We start from the raw sequence: 20802 nt of genomic DNA, 5'->3' as shown, positions 1-20802 counted from the left end.
AGAGCACACTCCCCACAGCCTTAATATTACTAATCAGGACACTAATTGCAATTAACATGGCAGGCTGTGAGTGAGTCGACCAGTGCCTAACCCCTGCCCTGGGACTCAGCAAACCTGAGATTAATGTCCCTGGCCTGCCCCAAGCACAGAGAGGGGGAAACTCAAATCTAAGCAAGACAATCAAGTGCTGACTCTTCCCTCTGCCCGTTCGGCCCGCTGGAGAATTCCTAGATTTCCCCCACCAATTGCAGAGTGATAGATGTTTTCAAATAATTTAATCCAAACTGATATTCTGCTGGTGTTAACATCCTGTGGCACATTCCGTTTTCCTAGATTTTGCTGACACCATGAGGAGGTATTGGAGGCTGTCTGTGAGCCTGTGAGAGAGAGAGAGAGAGAGTGTGTGTGTGTGTGTGTGTGTGTGTGTGTGTGTGTGTGTAGATACCCACAATCTGGAGAAACCGAGGACCCCAGAAACTTTTTGTCCACTGCTGAGGAAAGGAAGTCACATTTCATGGCAAGAATGTGTCCTCTGAGGGTAAATGGACAAGGGTCAGTGCTCAGCTCTGTTGTGGATTACCTGTGAGATCTTGAGCAAGTGGAGTGGCTTCCCAACGCCTCATTTCCTCCTCTGCAAAATGGGGGTGAAAACAATACCTGCTCCTTAGGGTTGTGGGGAGACACTGAGCACAGCGGTCCACAGAGAGGGGCTGTCGTCACCCTCCTCTCTGACCCCAGAGCTGTATCACACTCTGGCCGCTGGAATCTCATTGCTCCCCCTCTCTTTCCCCAGAGATTCCTGCCCTCCTGTCAGTGACTCCCCGAGGAAGACAATGAATGAGGTGAAAGAGTGCCTTCGAAACATCGAGCAGACCTACAAGCTCTTCCAGCAGCAGCAGTTCACGTTCATCGCTGCGCTGGAGCACTGCAGAGAAAACGCCCATGACAAGATCCGGCCCATCTCCAGCATAGGACAGGTGGTGCCTCCTGATGGGCTCGGTCTAGGGGACACAGGGGACCTGCCAGACCCCGAGACTCCAAGCCCAGCCTCCTCACTTGAAAGCTGAGAAATCAGAGGCCCAGAGAGGGTGTACTAGTTTCTTGAGGCTGCCGTAACTAAGTACCACTAAGTGGGTGACTTTTAAACAACAGAAATTTATTGCCTTACAGTTCTGGAGGCTGGTAGTCCAAATTCAGGGTGTCAGCAGGGCCATGTTCTCTCCAAAAGCTGGAGGGGTGATCCTTTCTTAGCTCTTCCAGCTTCTTGTAGCCTCAGGCGTTTCTTGGCTTGCAGCCACAGCATAACTTCCTAATAACTTCGTCGCATCCCTCTGTCTCACTGTGTCTCTTCTATTTTATAAGTACACTCAGATGAGATTAGGACCCATTCGAATATGACCTCATGCTAACATAACTGATAACATCTTCAAAGACCTCATTTCCAAACAAGGTCACCTTCATAGGTGTCAGGGGTTAGGACTTCAATATAAACTTTTGGGGCCACAAGTCAATCCATAACAGAGGGGAGCAAGTTTATGCCAGAATTAGGACTCAGATGTTGATTCATGGAATGATTCATTCATTAATTCATTCTTCCACCAAATATTTGAGTGAATAACACAGTGGTTAAAAACATGGGCTCAAGAGTCAGACTGCCAGGGTTTAAATCCTGGCTCTACCACATGCTATCTCTGTGACCTTGGCCAGTGAACTTACCTCTCAAAGCCTCGGTTTCCTCATCTGTAAAAATGAGAATAATAGCCCAACACCTCACCAGTTGTTACACAGACTCAGTGAAATCATCCACAGGAAACACTCAGCCCTGGCCTGGCTCTTACTAAGCACTCAACCAGTATCCATTTTTATATGCTAGGTCTTGGGCTAAATACTGGGGATATATTGGTGACCAGGACAGACAGGGTCCCTGCCATCAGATTCCACTGAATTTGAGAAACTGCTAATGCCAAGCATCTTATTTTATTTAACCCATGTCCCTTGGGGGATAGGCTGCTGTCCAAGCTTGCTCTGGGGGACTTAGAGGCTTCAAGACTGAACAAGCCTTCCAGTTACTGGTGACGGTCTTGAGCCACAATGCAGTTAGGAACACACACATAAGCCGATCCTCAGACTGAAAAGACTCCTGCCTGTGGAGGAGTCTGCTTGTCAGGGTAACTGTTCAAAAGGGTAAGAGGGAATGGGAAACCAGGGCTCAGAATCACTTAGGAGAAACCCACACAGGTCTGCGGAGAACAAGCAGGGGTGCGGGGAAGAAGACAACCCTGCCGGCAGCATCCTTCAAATACTAAATGTACAGAAAAGTTGATAGTCCAACAAACACCCACATAACCTTTACCTAGATGCACCAACTTTTTAACATTTAGCCACATTTGTGCATTCTCTCACTCCCTCTCCCTCCCCCACACACCCATCTCCCCCTTGAACAATTTGAAAGTAAATTTGCTATATCCTTTTTAGGATCCCCAGAAGCTCAGACTTCCAAGGGCACCCAACAGTGGTGGGAAAGGAGCACTCAAAGTCCCCACCCTACCCCCCTCAGAATCTCCATCAGTGTTGTGACCCCATCCTCCTCCCTTACAGAAGGAAGTGGTTTTCTTGCCTTAGATTGAGCCAAAGGCTTTGGTTGACTCTGTCTCTGAAGTGTTGACTCTCAACTCTCACCTTCCCTTCCCTGAGAGGTAGACTGGCTCTGGTAACCAAAGGTTACCTGCATACACACCAGGTAGCTACCAGCCTCTGCTGCTCTGTTGTGGTTACACTGTGGTGCATGTTCCTCCCACCGGCCCCCACAGGTCTCCACACAGTTGACAGTGGTGTGTATGAGCGTGCACAATGGATGTCAAAAGCCCCCTTCCCCCTGTATGGCTGGCAATACTTGGGAAGGAACCACTTCAGACCATTTGGGAAGGTCATTTCTTAGTGACAAAAAGGCAACTGGTTGCAGCAGGAAAACCCTGGTTTACACTTATGACTTTTTAGGTGCTGGAGGAGAAAGGTCATACCTCCCCTTCCATCAGATCATGGAGAGCAGGAGAAATATTTGACTGTGAAATGGTTAGTCCTGCCAGGACCAGAGCCAGTTCCTCCCCAGCACAAAGTCAGGCCTTGCCCTCTTGTCTGCCTCAGCTCCAGAGTCATTGCGGGATCCCAGGTAATTCTGGAGACAGCCCAACCAGGAAGAATCACCAACCCCATTCCAAGGAAAAGAGTTGAAAGTAGAACAGACGTTCTCAAAATTCTTAGTTAGCTCCTTTTATGACCTAAGGAGGGCTTCCCAACTGCAACATTTCAGACATATTCACATGAGAGTTTTTTTTAAGTTTTATTTTTGATATTTAAGCCCTCTTGATCCTAATAGAGTAGATTTTTGTATATGGTATGAAGTAGAGATCAAATTTTATTTTTCCCATATGGATAATCATTTGTTCCCATTACTGACTTGTCCTTCCTTTCTGTACCTTGGAAACACAGAACAACTGAACCCCAGTGGATTCTAGTTCCTTCTCTTTCTTCCTAAGTCTGGGTGGTGCAACCCAATAGTTCTCAAGGTGGGTCCTCTAAATGGGACTATGTTGAAAAGTGGGGACCAGCTCCCTTTTGCTTTAGTTGTTGGCTTAGGTGGCACGGGGACTGATGAGGAGTATGGGTTCCAAGCCACTGAGCCAGGGGTTGAAATCCAGCATAGCCACTCACTGTGGTGCCCTGTTGTTGTGTGCCATCATGTCGTTTCTGACTCATAATGACCCTATAGGACAGGGTAGAACTGCCCCACAGGGTTTCCAAGGAGCGGCTGGTGGATTTGAACTGCTGACCTTTTGGTTAGCAGCCAAGCTCTTAACCACTTTACCACCAGGGCTCCACCAGGCAGGTTATCTCACCTGAGCCTCAGGTTATTCATCTTTAAAACAAGGATAAAAAGGTACCGAGCGCATAGAGTTTAGGTGAGGATTAAGTGAGAGCAGTCCTGTAAAGCGTTTCACACAGTGCCTGGGACACTTGATAATGTTAGCTGTATATTACGATGCTTGAATTTGACCAGCATTTCCCCAGAGCAGTTTGGGTCATGCTGTGAATCAGGGAGAGTGGGAGGAAAGTGGGTGGGTGCTCCTGGGTGTGTGCTCATAAGTGAATGGGGACCCTATTGGTGCTGCCCCAGCTCAGATCATGTGCCTTTACAGGTACAGAGCTACATGGAGCACTACTGTAACAACTCCACGGACCGGCGGATCCTGCTCATGTTCCTGGACATCTGTACAGAGCTGAGCAAGCTCTGCCAACGCTTCGAAGCTCTGCACTCTGGCACCCCGGTCACCAACACCCTCCTAGAGAAATGCAAAACCCTTGTTAGCCAAAGCAGTGACTTAAGCAGCCTCCGAGCCAAGTAAGTCCCTGTGGTCCGGGCCTTGAGGCCTCAGCATGTGCATGTGGTGGTGTGGGGGATGCAGGTAGGAGACAAGGGGGTCCTGGAGGAGAAAGCAGACTTTTAGGGGTTCAGATGACAGCACAGTCTGAACTGATTCTCTCCTCCATTGTCAGGGAGCAGGTTGCTAATGTTTCAATTTTCCCTACATGGGAAATCCTAGTCCCTGTTAATATATTGGGTTGATGCTGGCTTAACAAAACATTTTAAGGAGATGAAGGATTTTGAGGCCACAGATACAACAGGACACACATCTTCTCAGTAGAGCTGGCACCAGGCAAAGGGAAAGGAGGTTCTGGAACAGTTGTCCCCAGAAAACCACAAAGATCCTCACTGATGGGCAGACAAGTAAGGAAGAAAAAGACAGTGTCTGTGAAGGTTGACCAGATTCTGTCTGTTGAAGTGACTTTTCTTTTAAGAAATAACTACCATGCAAACTATGCAGACTTTTGGTAATGCACCTTTTTGGCAAAATGAAAAATTGGCAATCCTAAATCAGTTACCCGTTTTTTTTTAATCTCTTAAACTTGTGAGCTCTAAGTCTAGAATCACTGTGTCTAGCGGACAGGGAAGCAGCCTGCCCACGAGTCTTGTTCTTATAGACCCATCTTCCCAGGATATTTGGGAGATGAAGTCCCCAAATCTTCCCCACCTACCCAAAGTGCTTATAATTTCAATTTTTTAAAAATGTCCTTACATCAGCTTGAGGCTTTCATTAGCCCCCAGGAAACTGCCATTTTGATTTTTCCCAAGCACGCATGTGCCAGGCATCATGTAGGATGCCAGGGATTACTGGGGATGGACAGACCAGGATAGGGCTTCCTGGGGCATCTCAGAAGGACCATCAGTTAGATGCTCTGTCCTCACTGTGTCAAACGAATGACCGCATGCAGAATATGCCCGCGGCACTTCTGGAGACTACGTCCTATGGGCATCAGCACCACCTCTGTGGGTTCCCCAGTTCCGACACCTGTGAAACCCACAATACAATGGGCTAATTCTCAAGGAAGCTCTTTAGATGGCAGGGTAAGGCTCATCGTAGGGACTAAACAGCGTATTTACACAGGATCCCAGCAGTTTTCAACAGTCACTAATCCAGGTTTCTAAAAACCCCAGGTCAGTGGTTCTCAACTCCTGCCTTTCACACCAGAATTACCTGGGCTCTTGGCCCCTGAGCCTACTGCACTAGAATCCTGGGGAAGAGAGCCTCGGCATGGTGTGCACGGTGGGCTCACCTGGTCCTCTCTTGCTGTGCTGCAGATACCCTCATGACGTGGTGAACCACCTCAGCTGCGATGAGGCCAGGAACCACTATGGAGGCGTGGTCAGCCTTATCCCCATAGTCTTAGACTTAATGAAAGAATGGATCGCCCACTCAGAGAAGCTGCCCCGCAAAGTGCTGCAGCATGTGAGTGACCCCCCGGCAAGCACCAAATGCAGCGTGGGAGTCACCTCTCCTCACCAAACCACAGATACCCAGACTCAGTTCAAACCAAACAAACGTAGGGAACTTCCAAAAACCAGCCTCAAATCTAGTGTGAAAGACAAAGCATGTTTAAAACCTTCCTGGAGACCACCTGGTGGGAAACTGTAAATCAAAGCCAGTGATCTATTGGTTATGTTGGGGCGCTTTGTTAATTTGGTTTCCACTGGTTGATCCGTTCTCACTGTTACTACAGTCCCTGCCACATAATTAATCCTAAAAGGGGCTGGGAAATACACTATTGAGAATCTCTCTCTCTCTCTCTTGCCTTAACTTGCTTCTAACTTTCCTTGCCTCTAAGTGTCAGGCTCTATGCTGATGGAAGAGGATCCCCACTTACAAAAGTTGTCAGGACAGTGTGTTGTTGGTAAACGGTGTCAGAGGAAGGCTGGTGAAGAGGAAGGGCAGGGAGCTGCCCCACCCAGGTCCTCTCTGAATCGCCACCTGGCCCTCTGCCAGGCCTGCCCAGGTTGTGGGCTCCAGCTGTCCAGCTTGAGCAGTGAGGCCGGAGGAGAATGCACAGCTTCTGTCTCCTGATGTCCCACCACTTTGGCAATATACAGCCTCTCTCTGCAAACCAGGGTGCTCCCACCTCACAGGGTTGTTGTAAGGATCGGCATGTTGAACTTCCTAGGTGTGTTTGGTCCCTGGACCAAAGCCACAAAGGGAATGAACACACCTTTCAGGAGAGGTAGGTGTATGATAGAAGTCAGAAGAATTCTGAGTTTGTGGCTCTTGTACAAGGATGATTACCTGGTTATCCCAACATAATCGAGGCCCAAACACTGTAAAATGTGTCACTAGCTACAGAACTTACCAGAAGTGCTGTCTGACTGTTGATTTTTCCCTTCACAGGGGACGACTTAGCTTCTGTATTCTTGCTTCCTCGGGGGGAGACGGTCAAGAATAAAGTGTTCTACCACCTCTCTGCCTAGCTTGATTTCCTGGGATTTTATCCCTTAAAACCTACATTTAACGGAGGACATCAGGTTATAGCCACACAAGCAAAACCACCAGCAAAGAGAGACACTGCTACAGACAAATACATAAACCAAAACAAAACCAAACCCATTGCTATCGAGTTGGTTCCCACTCATAACAACCCTATGGGACAGAGTAGAACTCCCCCATAGGGTTTCCAAGGAGCAGCTGGTAGATGCAAACTGTCAACCTTTTTGGTTAGCAGCTGAGCTCTTTAACTACTACGCTACCAGGGCCCCAAACAGATATATACCATCTTCAAAAAGAGTTTGTTTCCAAGCATTTAAGCATTTCTCCTAAGGTGGCAGGTAACTCCATGTATAGTAAGAGAAGAAATCTGAATTTTCCAGACAAATTTAAAACTGCCACCTCCAAGTCCTTGTCTCTGGTCTGGGAGGAACTGCCTCTGCCGTTAACATGGCACAGCAATACTGATTTCAAGAGCAACCAGGCAGAAGCAATCAACTGAAAATCAACCTGCACATGGAGTGCTTTACCAATGGTCCTTTCCCAGTACTTCCCCAAGTCAAGAAGTCTTAAGGCTGGGGTGGATCTAACACTTGCTTAAAGGTATAGGTTTCCTGCTTCTTTACAAATACTTGAACAGCATACATAAGGCGGTATCTAGTAGCTGCACCCTTTTCCTTGGCCTACTCACAAAATGCAACTGGCAAGGCTCAGGTTGTTAAAATCTTGGCAACTTAAATGTCAGTGGAGTTTCACCAAAAGGACTATATTAAAATTGACATGACAAACCCCTAGAAATTCAAGCATACACAGAAAGCAAGCCTGGTGGCAATGCAGACCCAGGCAGGCCTGGTTTTGAGGGTTTCTGTGGTAGAGATGACTCAAGTCACTTCCTCCCACACCACCATTACACTATGTGCAAAAGGGCATGAACTTGAGGCAGATAAAGGTAGGAAATGTGGCCGTTCACCAGATGATTTGCCAGAACAAAAAAGGTCTTGGAGAGACTAAAGCCAGAATCTACCACCCAAGTTCACCAATTCAAATTCTTGGAGTTTTACTCCTTTGGACTAGTCTCCCTACTTTTGCCTGTAAGCCCCCAGAGGCCTAGGTCATTTCATGCCAACACAGCAGAGTAGTGCAAAACAATAAATTTTTATTTGTTCACAGTTAAACACAAGCAACTGCCTTGACATTTTAGAACATTCTAAGAAGGACAGCAAACCCTTTTGATTCCAATTCCCATTCACTAAGATTGTACCATTTTCCCTTGCAGTTCATATTTATGGCATCTGATGTCGATTGTTTGACATGCTTTTAAGATCAAGGTGGGAAAGTTTAAACCTTTTGACAAGAGATGACTTTCTTCAATTTAACTAAAAGCAGTCACTTTTTAAAAATGTTTTATTTTCATTGATGGGATCCCTTTAAACTGCAAGTTAGCTACATATGGTTGATCCATGATTGAGCTATAAAACTAGATTATGTCTTAGCAAAATCTGTTCCTCCGTAATATATTTGTGGTCCATAAAAGTCTTCTGAAAAGTGATCACTGATTCTTCCTAGTGCAAAATGCCTGGCTGCCTCTTTGATAAGCCCAAGTATTTGCTACATAGAGCAGCACCGTACCCTCCTATCCAAACACTGTATAAGATGGGGAAAGGGAGGGAGGGGTTGGTCTGTGGGTTGTCAAAACTCTCAGGGGTCTCCTCTAAACAATCTGTTCCAATGGTTAAACCAACCTATTTATCCCAGAGAATGGATGAGTTTATGGCATAGTGCATTCAGCTATGATCCACTGGGATGTGGGGAAGAAAGCTCCTCTGCCTTCATTAACTCGTTTCAAGGCCAAAAGCAGTCATGGGCATAGGCGCTCGACTATCCCAGTCAGGTTTCCCTTGTAGCTACAGCCACTCTTTTTCCAGGTTAGCATGTACAGACTGCAGGTCAGTGTGGAAAAGATGGAAACTCCGCTCCCCTTGGGCACATAGTGAGTCGGTGGACAGGGAAATGAGCCACATTGGGTCACAGGTCACAGCAGCAGCCTAGGGGCCAGTCCCCACCTAACCCTGCTCTTTCACCCATAGAGATAAGCTTAATCTAGTGCAATCAATTACTTTACAGTGGCAGGGGGCGGGGGGGGCGGGGCAGTACGTGTCCCAGAATTCTGGATGTAAACAGCTACACAAACATCTTCAGACTGCAGACATTTCTCAATACTTGCTGCAGGTCAGTTTTAAAGCATGTACCTCAAAGAGTGGAAAAATGCAGCCGAGTAAGGTGTGCTGACTTGGATCATTCCACAAAGGGCAGCTTTCTTCCCCAAGTAAACACTCTCTCCTGGGCAGGCCCGTGCTCCCCAGGACCACTCCCCAGGAGAGGGCTGGCCTCTCTGGGAGTATCCTCAGAAGGTGGGAGGCACCGCACCTCTACTGCAGTTCCTGGACTGAGCCTTCACTCTAACCGTTCTTAAACCTATTCACTGTCAGCCCGCACAACCTCTTAGTGCTTTCAGTTAGAAAATGTTTATACCTTCACGTAGTACTTTCATTTGTTCTTCGGTTATTTCTTTCTGGCTTCAAGTGGTATGTTCTAGTATTTGGTGAAAATTCACATTGGCTAGTTGTAGCACATTTCAGTTATATCCTCTACACAGAAACACACACCCAATTTTAACTAGTAGTCTGAACCTCTGTGGCATACCTCACAGAGATCCCTCTCATCTCCATCATCGTTCTACTCCTCCTTCTATGAACAATTGCTAGAGTTTTGTCTTTCTCAACAAAAACTGCATGTGGTGTTGCAAATGGGGGTGACCCAGAGTCAGGGGTTTTGTGGCCTCTCTGGCCACAGTGGCATGGTGGGCTAATTTTTTCTAATTGTCAGTGGTTTCTAGGACCTTTTCTTGGATTGTAACACAGCTAACATTTTAAGAATAGTTTGGACTATTTTCCCCTAACATATCACATATACTCTGGCTCACAAAGAAGCTTATTATTTCTTTTCCCACTCATAGAACCGCATAAGAATCTTCTGCAGCTTATTCCCAAAGGTTAGGTAGTTTTCTCTCCTAAAAAACTGTTGTCAACACACCTATAGAGGTCACAGTATACCCACCTGCTTTAGTGAGGCTAGTTTCTAGCATTTATCTTTTAAAACCTCTTGATCCAAAAATACCTATCTCCTACCTTTGGTTTTAAGTCAGTTTTCTTATCCATGACCAGATTCTCTCTCTAATCCCATTATAACATTTTTTTTAGTCTTTATGGCAGAACATTGTCAGAAGCTTTTTTTATAGTCTACAAAAGTTACATCTGATAGAGATTCATGTGCTCATCTACTGGTCACTGAATCAGAACTCATTTTCTCCATGAAGACTATGCGATCATGTTCCTATTCCCCCCTCGCTTCCCACTCCCACCCCCAATCCCAAAATAATATTGTAGTGCTCCTTTTTCAATAAATCTCATGCCGGACAAGCAGCAGACTCCAATCTTCTCAGGGTCTGTGCTGACCCTGGTTAGTGTTAGGTGGGAATCAGAGTAGGTTATGTACATTGGCCAAACAGCTCTAAGATGGTTAAGCCTGTTCATGGTGAATTTGGGGTGCAGGCTATCCAATCCCAACATGTATGAATACCACACTGCTTAATCAGATTCAAGACAGGACCCGCACAAATTGTTCTAATACCTCTGCCCTGCCTCTTCCCAGGCCTGCACCGTCTCTCACAAGTTCCTCTAACCTCACCTTTCCATCCTTAAAAATACTTGCTGTAGCATGATCAAGTGATCCACTGATTCTTGGCAGGTTTATCACGTTCAAGACAAATCAAAACAAAACCTTACTATTGACTCTGGAGTCCTTCACCATATAAAGCCCTAATTTTTAGGTTGATTAGCTTCAATATGACTCCAGGTCTAAATCCCCCAACCTCAGTTGAATAAAACCCATGTACTCCTAGAACTCAAAGGAACTTGAGGTGGAGATAACCTAGGTCTTAAAGCTGAGCAGACAGAAACCTAGGTGGGAGAGACATGCCGAGGTCTCCAAGCACAGAGCCCTGCTGACAGGCTTCTAGCCGAGCCTCTATTCCACCTTACTGTGCTGCCTCCTTTCTTCCCCACATCTTTACAGTCTGCCCACTTCAAAAACATTTTTTTTTCTTTCTTACATTGGTCTCCTTTCCTTTGCCAGTTAGTCAGTGGAAAGGTTTGACTTAGTGCCTAGTATCTTTGTTCTGTGGCACATGTCTCCCGGGCTTGGGGAGGGAGAAAGCATTTAAAGCCAGCTCCAAGAGTTATCCTGTAACATTTTTTCTTTCTGAATTTGTTTGTGTTCTTTTCTAAAACTGAATTAGAACGCTACACATATTGGATTTTAAGCTTTCCTTTGGAAAAAGTTGAATTAAATGTGTGGCATCATTACTACTTCACGTTGGGCCATCTAGTGGCAGTTCCTGGCCCTGTGCTAAGCTAAGAGAAGCCAGGTGCACTCCCTCCCTTAGGGTGGGAATCACTCAGTCATACCCAAAAAGGTCCCAAGAAGGTCTGCCAGTATAGCCATGGTGATATGGAGTCCCTAGTTGTCCAGCTCCCTTTGGTTAGGGACCCTAGAATATTTATTGCCACATTAAAAAAAAAAAGACTTTTACCCTCACATGCTGGAAGCATCTGTATGCAGTAAGATTTCGTACCATTACAATTCGTCTTTGACCTCTTCATGGCTGACCCCTTCTATTCTTTTTACTGAAAAAATAGAAAAAGGAAAACGCAGTTCACTGTTTCTTTTCTACCAAGTCTCTCCTTGCCTCAGCTGGAATACCAGGCAACAATTCTTAGGCTTCTAGCATTTATTTCAGGAGCATTTGTTGGATTTGGGTTCTCTGCCATCAGTGTTCTGACTGGTGTCCCCTCTCCTGAGCGTGTGTGGGCATGCAGCAGTCAGGCTTTGTCAGCATTCTCCCAGACCTCCCTTTAAAATGCTCTGCCATTACTAACATATGGGAGTTTAACAGCAATAAACTCCCTGGATAGTAGGCCCCTGAAAGTTTGAATTGGTGTGTAAAAGCTGTTATCTTTTTGGTGGCTTAAACCCGTTGCCGTCGAGTAGATTCTGACTCATAGCAACCCTATAGCACAGAGTAAAACTGCCCCTTAGGGTTTCCAAGAAGTGCCTGGTGGAATCGAACTGCTGACCTTTTGGTTAGCAGCCATAGCTCTTAACCATTATGCCACCGGGGTTTCCTTTGGTGGCTGAGAACCTACTATAGTGAGGCAACTTAACAGCCTGAGAAACAATGGTCATGTAAAACGTTGAGGAAACTCTTTGGAACTTCCAAGCCTTTCTGCTGCAGTGTTAGCAAAGAAGCGGACGTAAACAAGAGGCGAGTATGAACAGAAGGGAAGGGAACAGAGGAGTTTAGCCAGAAGGCTCAGCTAGTATAAGACCTTCTTGGAGATGCAGTTACTCTTACACAGCGCTTCCAGGGTTAACTTTTCAGTTACCACTCCTTCCCTCCTGCAGAGAACAGGTTTCACCCACTTACACTGCCAGCCTGTGGTCAGAATAGTACCAGCTTTCAAGCAAACACCAAATAAATAAAGAGGTAGTGGGGACAAGGAGAACAGAGCTTTCTCAAAGGGTAAGAAATATGGTCTCCACAGTGCCAGCTCTAGATTTGTGAAACAGCAGACATCTGTTCACACAGAGCTTTCTAGAAAGCTTATCAAACTGCCAAAAGAACGTAAGGGTAAATCATTGTTTTTCTACATCTGCTGCTTTAGATGCTGAACTTCAAAACCAAAAAGCAGTGGAAAGGTCTCATGTTAAAGCTTTCAGGGGAAGACCATCAGCTTTGCAAACTACCTCCAGGAAAGGAACAAAACCAGACTTACCTGCAACGCCACCAACTACCTGGTCTAACCAAGAGCCAGCCAAGTTATCTGAGCCTCAGGAAAGCAGAGCATGGTGTGTTAGGCTCAAAGACTAAATTTGCCCTCGTATTGCACGGGTTCAAAGGACACATCCATTTGGGGGAAAAGGAAGAAATAAAAGCTACTGAGAACACAAACTGGCCCTTGGATTAGTACACTGCTAGGTATAAAAGAGAGGTCTGGGAGTGGGACAAGGGAAAGGTTAGGAGGCATTTCAACACCAGATCCAAAAAACATTCTGCATTCAGTCAACTGTCAAAAGGACCCCCATTCCATTTCCACCGCATGAGCTAGCCACTCAGACCCTGGAAATAGGAAAGCTTTGAAACGTGCATTCACACCTCCTGTTCTATGCCAACATATGAAAGTTAACACTGATTGACCATCATCCTTAGCTGTCTTCATGATGAGTCTCATTATAGTCCATGATGTGAAGCTGTCCAACACTGTCCAGGTTTGGGGGAGATGGGTGCGGGCCATCTAGGTTCAGAGGAGTCTTGGATTCCACGCCTGAGTCTTTGCCCAGTTCTGTCTTTAGAGACTCAGAAAGGCTACTGATGGTCATGCCGTCCTCATCACACTGGCTCTCACTCTTATTACGAAATAACTCTCGAGCCTTCATGCCCAGGAAGCTTTTTGAACTGGGAAGTGAGCCAACAGTCATAGGGATGCTGGTAGAGGGCTCTCCCATGGCAGTTTCCCACCGAATGCTGAATGGGCCTGCCCTCTGGTTTGGGGGTTTCTCTGGAGTAGAAATCTCACTGCTGCTGCTGCTGCTTCCTCCACCTCCTCTACTTCCATTACTGCCCCGGGTGCTGCCAGGTCTGGGGAGCTTGGTCTCACCGTTGTGGCCATATGTCTCTTCATTGTGCCCTACTACTGAATCTGAACAGCCATCATTACAACAGTCAAGCCTGCAAGAAATCCAGAGGGGAAAAAATGCATTGGAGATTACAGCATCCATGTCTGAAGGGCGTGCAGTTTCCTGACACTTGCTCACCTGTCACTGAACTCTGCTAGCCCACTCCATATTTTAGAGAAATCAAGCATGAGATCTCATCCAGAGAAACATAAGTCACAACTAGGGAAAGTGAATGGCAATCTTAAATATCAATGTTTCTTGGGACCATATCAAGTGATTCAGAGCCAAGGAAAAAGAACAAGGAAAGCTCACTGGGCATTTTGAGAAAAGGTTAGGTATGGCTCTCCGAAATGGAGTGTGCTCAGTGCTATCTTATCAAGTCATGATTGCTTCTTACACTCACATAATGCAGTCCTTGTGCTGTTAGTGGTAGCTTAATCACAAGGTCATAAACACCAGCTCTTTGTTCCTACCTTTCTTCTGCTGCTTCAGCTGCTTCTGTTTTTTCTTCTTCAAGTTTTTTGAGGAGGCCATCTTTCTCCAACCTGCCATATAAATCTAAGATCTCCAATTCAAATGCTTGGGTAATCCTTTTCTGAGCCTCATACCTACTCTCTGCAGCCTTCAGCTGTTCTCTGCAAGATAAAGACCACCCCAAAATTTGGGAAGTTCACTTAATGAAGAACACACCTCACTGCCCAAACCTGTCCCGATGAAAGTTACCTTGCCTGGAGTTTGACATCCTCTAAGTATTTCTTCTGTTCCAAAAGAAGGTGGTCTTTCTTGGCCAGATGAGATTCCAGTTCCAAAATCCGTTTCTGAGAAGTATCAAGCCTCTGAGTCTGCTGGAGAAGGTGACTTCTGTTTTTTTCTAGTTCTTTCCGATAAGCAGCTTTCAGCATTTCTACTTCCTAAAAAAGGGGCTTGGAGTTAGTGCTTCTAGAAGATGAACAACACCATAATCATTTTGAAAAGTCAATGTAATAAGCATTGAGAGGGCACTTTGTTATACTGCTAGTGGTTATATAAACTAGTGCAGTTTTCTGGAAAATAAGCTGGCAGTAAGTATTAACCTTGTATCCCTTTCTTGATATCTAGCCCTAAGGAAATAATCTGAAACATGAATAGACATTTTGGCACAAAAATAATTATCACAGCATATTTAAAGAGCAAAAAAACTGGAAACACCGTTAGGTCTAATGTCAGAGAAATAGTTAAGTACATAAATCACATCTTATATTTGTAAGTATTTAAAAAAAATAGTGTATCAGTAAAAAGATAAAAAAGCAAACTACAAAATTATGTGAACCGTATGATCCATGATGCGAACACATTCACAAAACACCAAATGAGAAGATGCCAATATTCACAGCTATCATTTCAATGTAGTAGAATTGTGAGTGACTTGTTGTTGTAGTTTTTTCCCTCCCTCTCTTAACATTTAAAAAAAAAAACCCAAACCCACTGCTGTCGAGTCGATTGACACAAAGCAACCTGAAAGGACACAGTAGAGCTGCTCCACAGGGTTTCCAAGCAGCACCTGGTGGATTCAAACTGCTGACCTTTAGTTAGCAGCCCAACTCTTAAAACCACTGTGCCACCAGGGTTTCCCTCCTAACATTAGCTAAGGTAAAGCTAGAAAACGCAACATGAAGCAGATTTGCTCAAGCAAAGCAGTATTTGGAGAGAGGTACCCTGACGAGGTGTGTCAACTATGCCATGCAGGTGGCCTGGCTGCTGACAGACCGGAACAACCTAAAACATAGACCCAGTATACACAAATGCACAGAAAAAAGGCAGAAAGGATACTTTCCTAACAAGCACGTGTTACATTTGTTTTTGTTTTATTTTGTTTTTTAAAAGACAACCACAATTAAAAAAAAATTTTTTAAATCTTAGGTAAAAAAGATACATAAATAATAATGGCAATACCAATAAAGATAATAAACCATAAGGACAAGGAGATGAACTTACACAAAGGCACCTCCTGCCTTGAAGATGACTAATAAACTCAATGCTTCCTAGGGGCAGAATGCAGTAGACTTAAGCTCAGAACTGGGGATCAGATATTGTGGCCATCCCAGCTGTGCCAAACAGCTCTAGACTTAAACAAAGGTTAGATGACCAAATCTGACCTTTGTTGTAAATAGTGTCAGTTATTTCTGGATAATCAAGTGAGGTGCTGAACTAGGAAAGTTCATGCACTTTCACTAATTCTCCCAACCATCTTATGAGGTGGTTCAAACAATCCTTACTAGCTGTTCCTATCTGACACTCAGGTATCTATTCCTCCACACGTAACTAAACAAGGGTAACCTTAGCCCTAGTTCCAGGGGCAAATCCTGACTATCCCAAGACAATGACTGGGTTAGGCGTAGACACAAGACTCAATTCTGGCCAGTGAGAGGATTTCTGGGAAAGGTATCCTTGCTGATGGGGAGTCAGAGGAAAGACACTCTCTTCTTCTGGAGGGCATTGTTGTATCTACTTGTGATGCCTATAACTGTGGCAGACACCTTGCAACCATGAGCGGTGCTAGCTTGAGGACAAAACCAATAGGGTAAGAAAGGCAGTGCAGAAAAGTGGAATGAGCCTAAGTCCTTGATGATGGCCTTAAATTGCTGACTTGGTCATCCTGGAACTCAAACACCTGAGGACTTAGCAAGCAAAATAATGTTATTGTTAGATGCTGTCAGGTCAGTTTCAACTCATAGCCACCTTATGTACAATGGAAGGGAACACTGCCCGGTCCTGCACCATCTTCATAGTCACTGCTACGTTTGAGCCCACTGTTGTAGCCACTAAGTCAATCCATCTCGTTGAGGGTCTTCCTCTTTTTAGCTGACCCTCTACTTTACCAAGCATGATGACCTTCTCCAGGGACTGACACCTCCTGATAACATGTCCAAAGTACATGAGACAAAGTCTTACCATCCTTACTTCTAAGGAGCACCCTGGCTGAAACTTCTTCCAAGACAGATTTGTCTTTCTTCTGGCTGTCCATGGTATATTCAATATTCTTTGCCAACACCATAATTCAAAGGCATCTGTTCTTCTTTGGACTTCTTTATTGTCCAGCTTTTGTATACATATAAGATGATAGAAAATACCATGGCATATGGTCTCAGGGAACATATAGCTCAATTGGCATAACACAGTTTACAAAGAAAATGTTCCACATTTGGTGTGTAGCATCTGTAGTCTTAAAAGCCTGTGAGCAGCCATCTAAGATACTCCACTGGTCTTGCCCCTTCGGGAGCAAGTGAGAATGAAAAAAACTAAAGACACGATGGAAAGATTAGTCCAAAGGACTAAATAATCACAACCACCATGGCCTCCACCAGACTGAATCCAGTACAACTAGATGGTGCCCGGCTACTACCACTGACTGCTCTGACAGGGATCACAATAGAAGGTCCTGGACAGGGATGGAGAAAAATGTAGAACAAAACTCTCACTCACAAAAAAAAAAAAAAAAAAAAAACAGAATTACTGGCCTGACAGAGACTAGAGAAACCCCAAGAGTATGGCCCCAGACACCGTTTTAGCTCTAACTCCTGAGGTTCACCCCTCACCCAAAGATTAGACAGGCCCATTGAACAAAACGAGATTAAAGGGGCACACCATCCCAGAGTCAAGGATTAGAAGGCAGGAGGGGGCAGGAAAGCTGGTAATAGGGAACCCAAGGTCGAGAGAGGGAAGTGTTGACATGTTATGGGGTTGTTAACCAACATCATAAAACAATATGTGTACTATCTGTTTAATGAGAAGCTAGTTTGTTCTGTAAACCTTCATCTAAAGTACAATTAAAAAAAAAAAAATAGCTTGGGTCTGGCACACCTTAGTCCTCAAAGTGACATTTTTGCTTTCTAACACTTTAAAGAGATCTTTTGCAGCAGATCTGCCTAATACAATATGTCATGTGATTTCCTGGCTGCTGTTTCCATGGGCATTGATTGTGGATCTGAGTTAAATGAAATCCTTGACAACTTCAATATTTTCTCCATTTATCATGATGCTGCCTATTGGTTCAGTTGTGAGGATTTTTGTTTACGTTGAAGTGTAATCTGTACTGAAGGCTGTGGTCTTTGATTTTCATCAGTAAGTGCTTCAAGTTTTCTTTGCTTTCAGCAAGCAAGGTTGTTATCATCCACGTATTGCAGGTTGTTAATGAGTCTGCCTCCAATACTGATGCCATGTTCTTCTTCATTATAGTCCAGTTTCTCAGATTACTTGCTCAGCATACAAGTTGAATAAGTATGGTGAAAGGATACAAATACAATCCTGACACACACCTTTCCTGATTTGGAACCATGGAGTACCCCCTTGTTCTATCTGAACAACTGCCTCTTGTTCTATATACAGGTTCTGCACGAGCACAACTAAGTGTTCTGGAATTCCCATTCTTTGCAATGTTATCCATAATTTGTTAATGTCCACACAGTCAAATGCCTTTGCAAAGCTGATAAAACACAGTTAAACATCTTTCTGGTATTCTATGCTTTCAGCCAAGATCTATTTGACATCAGCAATGATATCCCTGGTTCCTTGTCCTCTTCTGAATCCAGCTTGAATTTCTGGCAGTTCCCTGTTGATATACTGCTGCAACCGTTTTTAAATTATCTTCAGCAAAATTTTACTTGCATGTGATATTAATGATAATGTCTGATAATTTCAACATTCTGCTGAATAGCCTTTCTTTGGAAGGGGCACAAATGGGCACATGAATAAAGCTAGTTTGAGGACAAAACCAACAGGGTAAGTAAGGCAGTGCAAAAAAGTGGAATGAGACTGGGTCTTTGATGATGGCCCTAAATTGCTGACTTGGCCGACCTGGAACTCACCTGCCCGAGGACTTCTTCTCAAGCAAGATAACGAAACTTCCTTATTGTTAAGCCAGTTTAGTTTTGTTGCTTACTACTGAAAGCATCCTAGCTGTTAAACGTCAGTGTAAGCACCCCTGTTTATAGACTGTGAAACAGGATCCAAAAATGTAGGTGATTTGCTCAAGGTCACAGAGAGTATAAGCATTCCAAACAATGAGACAGTACAGCAGAATCCAACCCATACACACTTCTCTCAGAAAATGTAAAAATGTATGTAATTAAGCTTTTTTAGAAGTTCTCTTGTTCCTTAAGTTTGTTTTCCTCCCTTTGTTTTTCCAAAGTTGTTATTATAACTCCAAATTAGGTCATAGCTGGTTTCTGGAGAACATTCCACATTTAACATCCTTCTAAAAGGAGTCTGAATCTGAGAGCAAGCAGCTGAAAAGTAAGAAGTAACTCTATTATGAAAATTACATTTCTTCAGTTCTAAGACTACTCCGTACATTTGGCCAAAAAAGTTGCTTTACAAAGCACAAGCCCAAGAAATCCTGAAAAGAAGGCCCATGTGTGATGGAGAAGTTAGTGACAGGAAGCATCTGAGCATTTACTATTAAAATTCTACTCCCAACTCAATCAGTAACATCACCCAAGGCTATTCATAAAGTGACATAAAACTTCTGCTTCGACCCCACTGGTGAGGTACTAATTAATATAAGATCATCCTGATGCTGGCCTTGTTACCAGGACTGAACCACCATCTGCTGAAATTAAATTCAACATTAAAAGAAAGAAAGAAAATGACGTGTAAACCAGCATACATCCATAGTTCTGAGAGTTAAGTTAAACAGAACTGATTCCCCATCCTTTTTCTTTTTTTGGTGGGGGGGTGCTCTCTTTCTTTTTTAAAGGGGGCATGAGGAAGCAAAGAACATCTACCCTGTATGAATTATTATTAGATATTTTCACTTATATGTTTTCATTGGAGTATGCTTTCACTTAATTTTCAAAGCAACCCAACAAGGGGAAACAAGTTTACATGAAGGGTGATGATGATGCTTGTATCCTAGACCAGGGAGGGGTGGGAATGGACCCTATGACCATTCCCCCATCTTTTAGGGAACATGAGATTCATACAGCCATTCTGTATGACATGCCTTATACATACTTCTTGGAATCCTTTCTCCCTGGATTATACAGGTTTAGCTTCCCCCAACCCCCAGCATACCTTTGTGGTGTCTGCATGCTTGTTCTGCAGCTGTTCCAAGTACAGCTCGTTGACCTCCCCAAGAACTAACAGCTGCCTGTTCAAGAATTCCATCTGTTGTTGGACCGACTCACTATTTGAGAGCTAACCAAAACATAAAAGCAAAGTGAAAATTCTGACAACACAAAACTAGCAAAAGGACATTAAATAAGGAACCCGCTATTTTAGTACTAGGGTAGAAAAAACTATCCCCATGGTTTCAAATTCCTAGACATAATGGCTGGGGGGAGGAAGGCACTCAAGAGCAAAAAAAATGAACAGAAAAGCACTTCAAAATTGTGTTATGGAAAGGGGAAGAAGTACAAACGAACTACCCTGGCCACCAAGAGGAAGCTTGGAGAAGATGGGCATGGCTACAACCACAACAGCAGACTTTAGATCCAGTGGGATAAAGCTCCAGGGAAAACTCACTCATTCTTGAGTAAATGACTTTTATAGAGTGCAGTGAACCCCAAAGAGTTAGTAATCACAGCTCAAACACCTGAACGAACTTTTTACATTTATGTTAACAAGGTATTAAGAGTTCCACAGGATATACATAAATCAAGATTTAATTTAGGCCAAATGATTCTTTGTTGTGCAGGCTGCCCTGGGCATTGTAGGATGTTCAGCAGCATCCCTTGCCGCCACCCACTAGATGCCAGTAACCACCCTGCTCTTCCGTCGCTTGTTGTAAAAACCAAAAGTTTCTAGACACTGCCAATGTCCTCTGGGGATCAGAATTGCCCTCAGCTGAGAAACCCTGACAGAGACACACAAGTCACATATCCATCCTGTCTGAAGGAAGAATGTCAGCAAGCGGTGTGAGAACAGAGAAAGGTCTGCCTCATCTCTTACCTTTTGAGAAACCTGACTGAGCAGCAGCTCGGTGTGACACACCTTGTTGTTGGCTTTCTTTAATTCTGTCCGCAGCTCCACAATAATGTTCCTGCAGTCTTCCAGCTTTGTCTACCCAAAGAGACAAGGGCATTGTCAGGCCAGGTCATAAGCCTACCTGGCCTTCAGCCCATTCAGAATTGGTAATGCCTAGTTTCTCAACTGCTTTACT

The 20802-nt window shown here is 44.5% G+C and overlaps 2 protein-coding genes across 17 annotated transcripts in view; one reads left to right on the top strand and one right to left on the bottom strand.

Annotated features, from left to right (window-relative positions):
* The first annotated feature begins 415 nt into the window (after positions 1–415).
* SPACA9 (sperm acrosome associated 9) lies at positions 416–6847 on the top strand. Its single transcript, XM_064291267.1, has 3 exons — positions 416–977; positions 4197–4399; positions 5699–6847. Exons 1-3 carry the CDS (start codon positions 834–836, stop codon positions 6030–6032), a joined length of 681 nt encoding a protein of 226 aa, XP_064147337.1. The 5' UTR covers positions 416–833; the 3' UTR covers positions 6033–6847.
* A 1158-nt stretch (positions 6848–8005) lies between these two features.
* TSC1 (TSC complex subunit 1) overlaps positions 8006–20802 on the bottom strand; it is a 61516-nt gene continuing 48719 nt past the window's right edge. For 14 of the 16 annotated variants that reach the window (XM_064291264.1, XM_064291263.1, XM_064291262.1 and 11 more), the window contains 5 exons: positions 20592–20702; positions 19716–19838; positions 14388–14575; positions 14138–14299; positions 8006–13716 (listed from right to left, as the gene is read on the bottom strand). In XM_064291264.1, the coding sequence (XP_064147334.1) occupies positions 13194–13716; positions 14138–14299; positions 14388–14575; positions 19716–19838; positions 20592–20702 (1107 nt within the window). In that variant the 3' untranslated portion in view covers positions 8006–13193. The remainder of the gene's footprint in view (positions 13717–14137; positions 14300–14387; positions 14576–19715; positions 19839–20591; positions 20703–20802) is intronic. The other 2 variants (XM_064291266.1, XM_064291265.1) reach the window with 2 other exon arrangements.

The sequence above is a fragment of the Loxodonta africana genome, chromosome 9, assembly GCF_030014295.1.
Source record: "Loxodonta africana isolate mLoxAfr1 chromosome 9, mLoxAfr1.hap2, whole genome shotgun sequence".
Taxonomy (NCBI): Eukaryota; Metazoa; Chordata; class Mammalia; order Proboscidea; family Elephantidae; genus Loxodonta; species Loxodonta africana.
This window is presented reverse-complemented; position numbering and strand designations above follow the sequence as displayed.

Bases quoted from the DNA above. Each gene is read 5' to 3' on its own strand.
- SPACA9 (XM_064291267.1), top strand. From the start codon at position 834: ATGAATGAGGTGAAAGAGTGCCTTCGAAACATCGAGCAGACCTACAAG. The intron at 978-4,196 runs GTGGTGCCTCCT...GTGCCTTTACAG, and splicing joins CCATCTCCAGCATAGGACAG to GTACAGAGCTACATGGAGCA. The intron at 4,400-5,698 runs GTAAGTCCCTGT...GCTGTGCTGCAG, and splicing joins TTAAGCAGCCTCCGAGCCAA to ATACCCTCATGACGTGGTGA.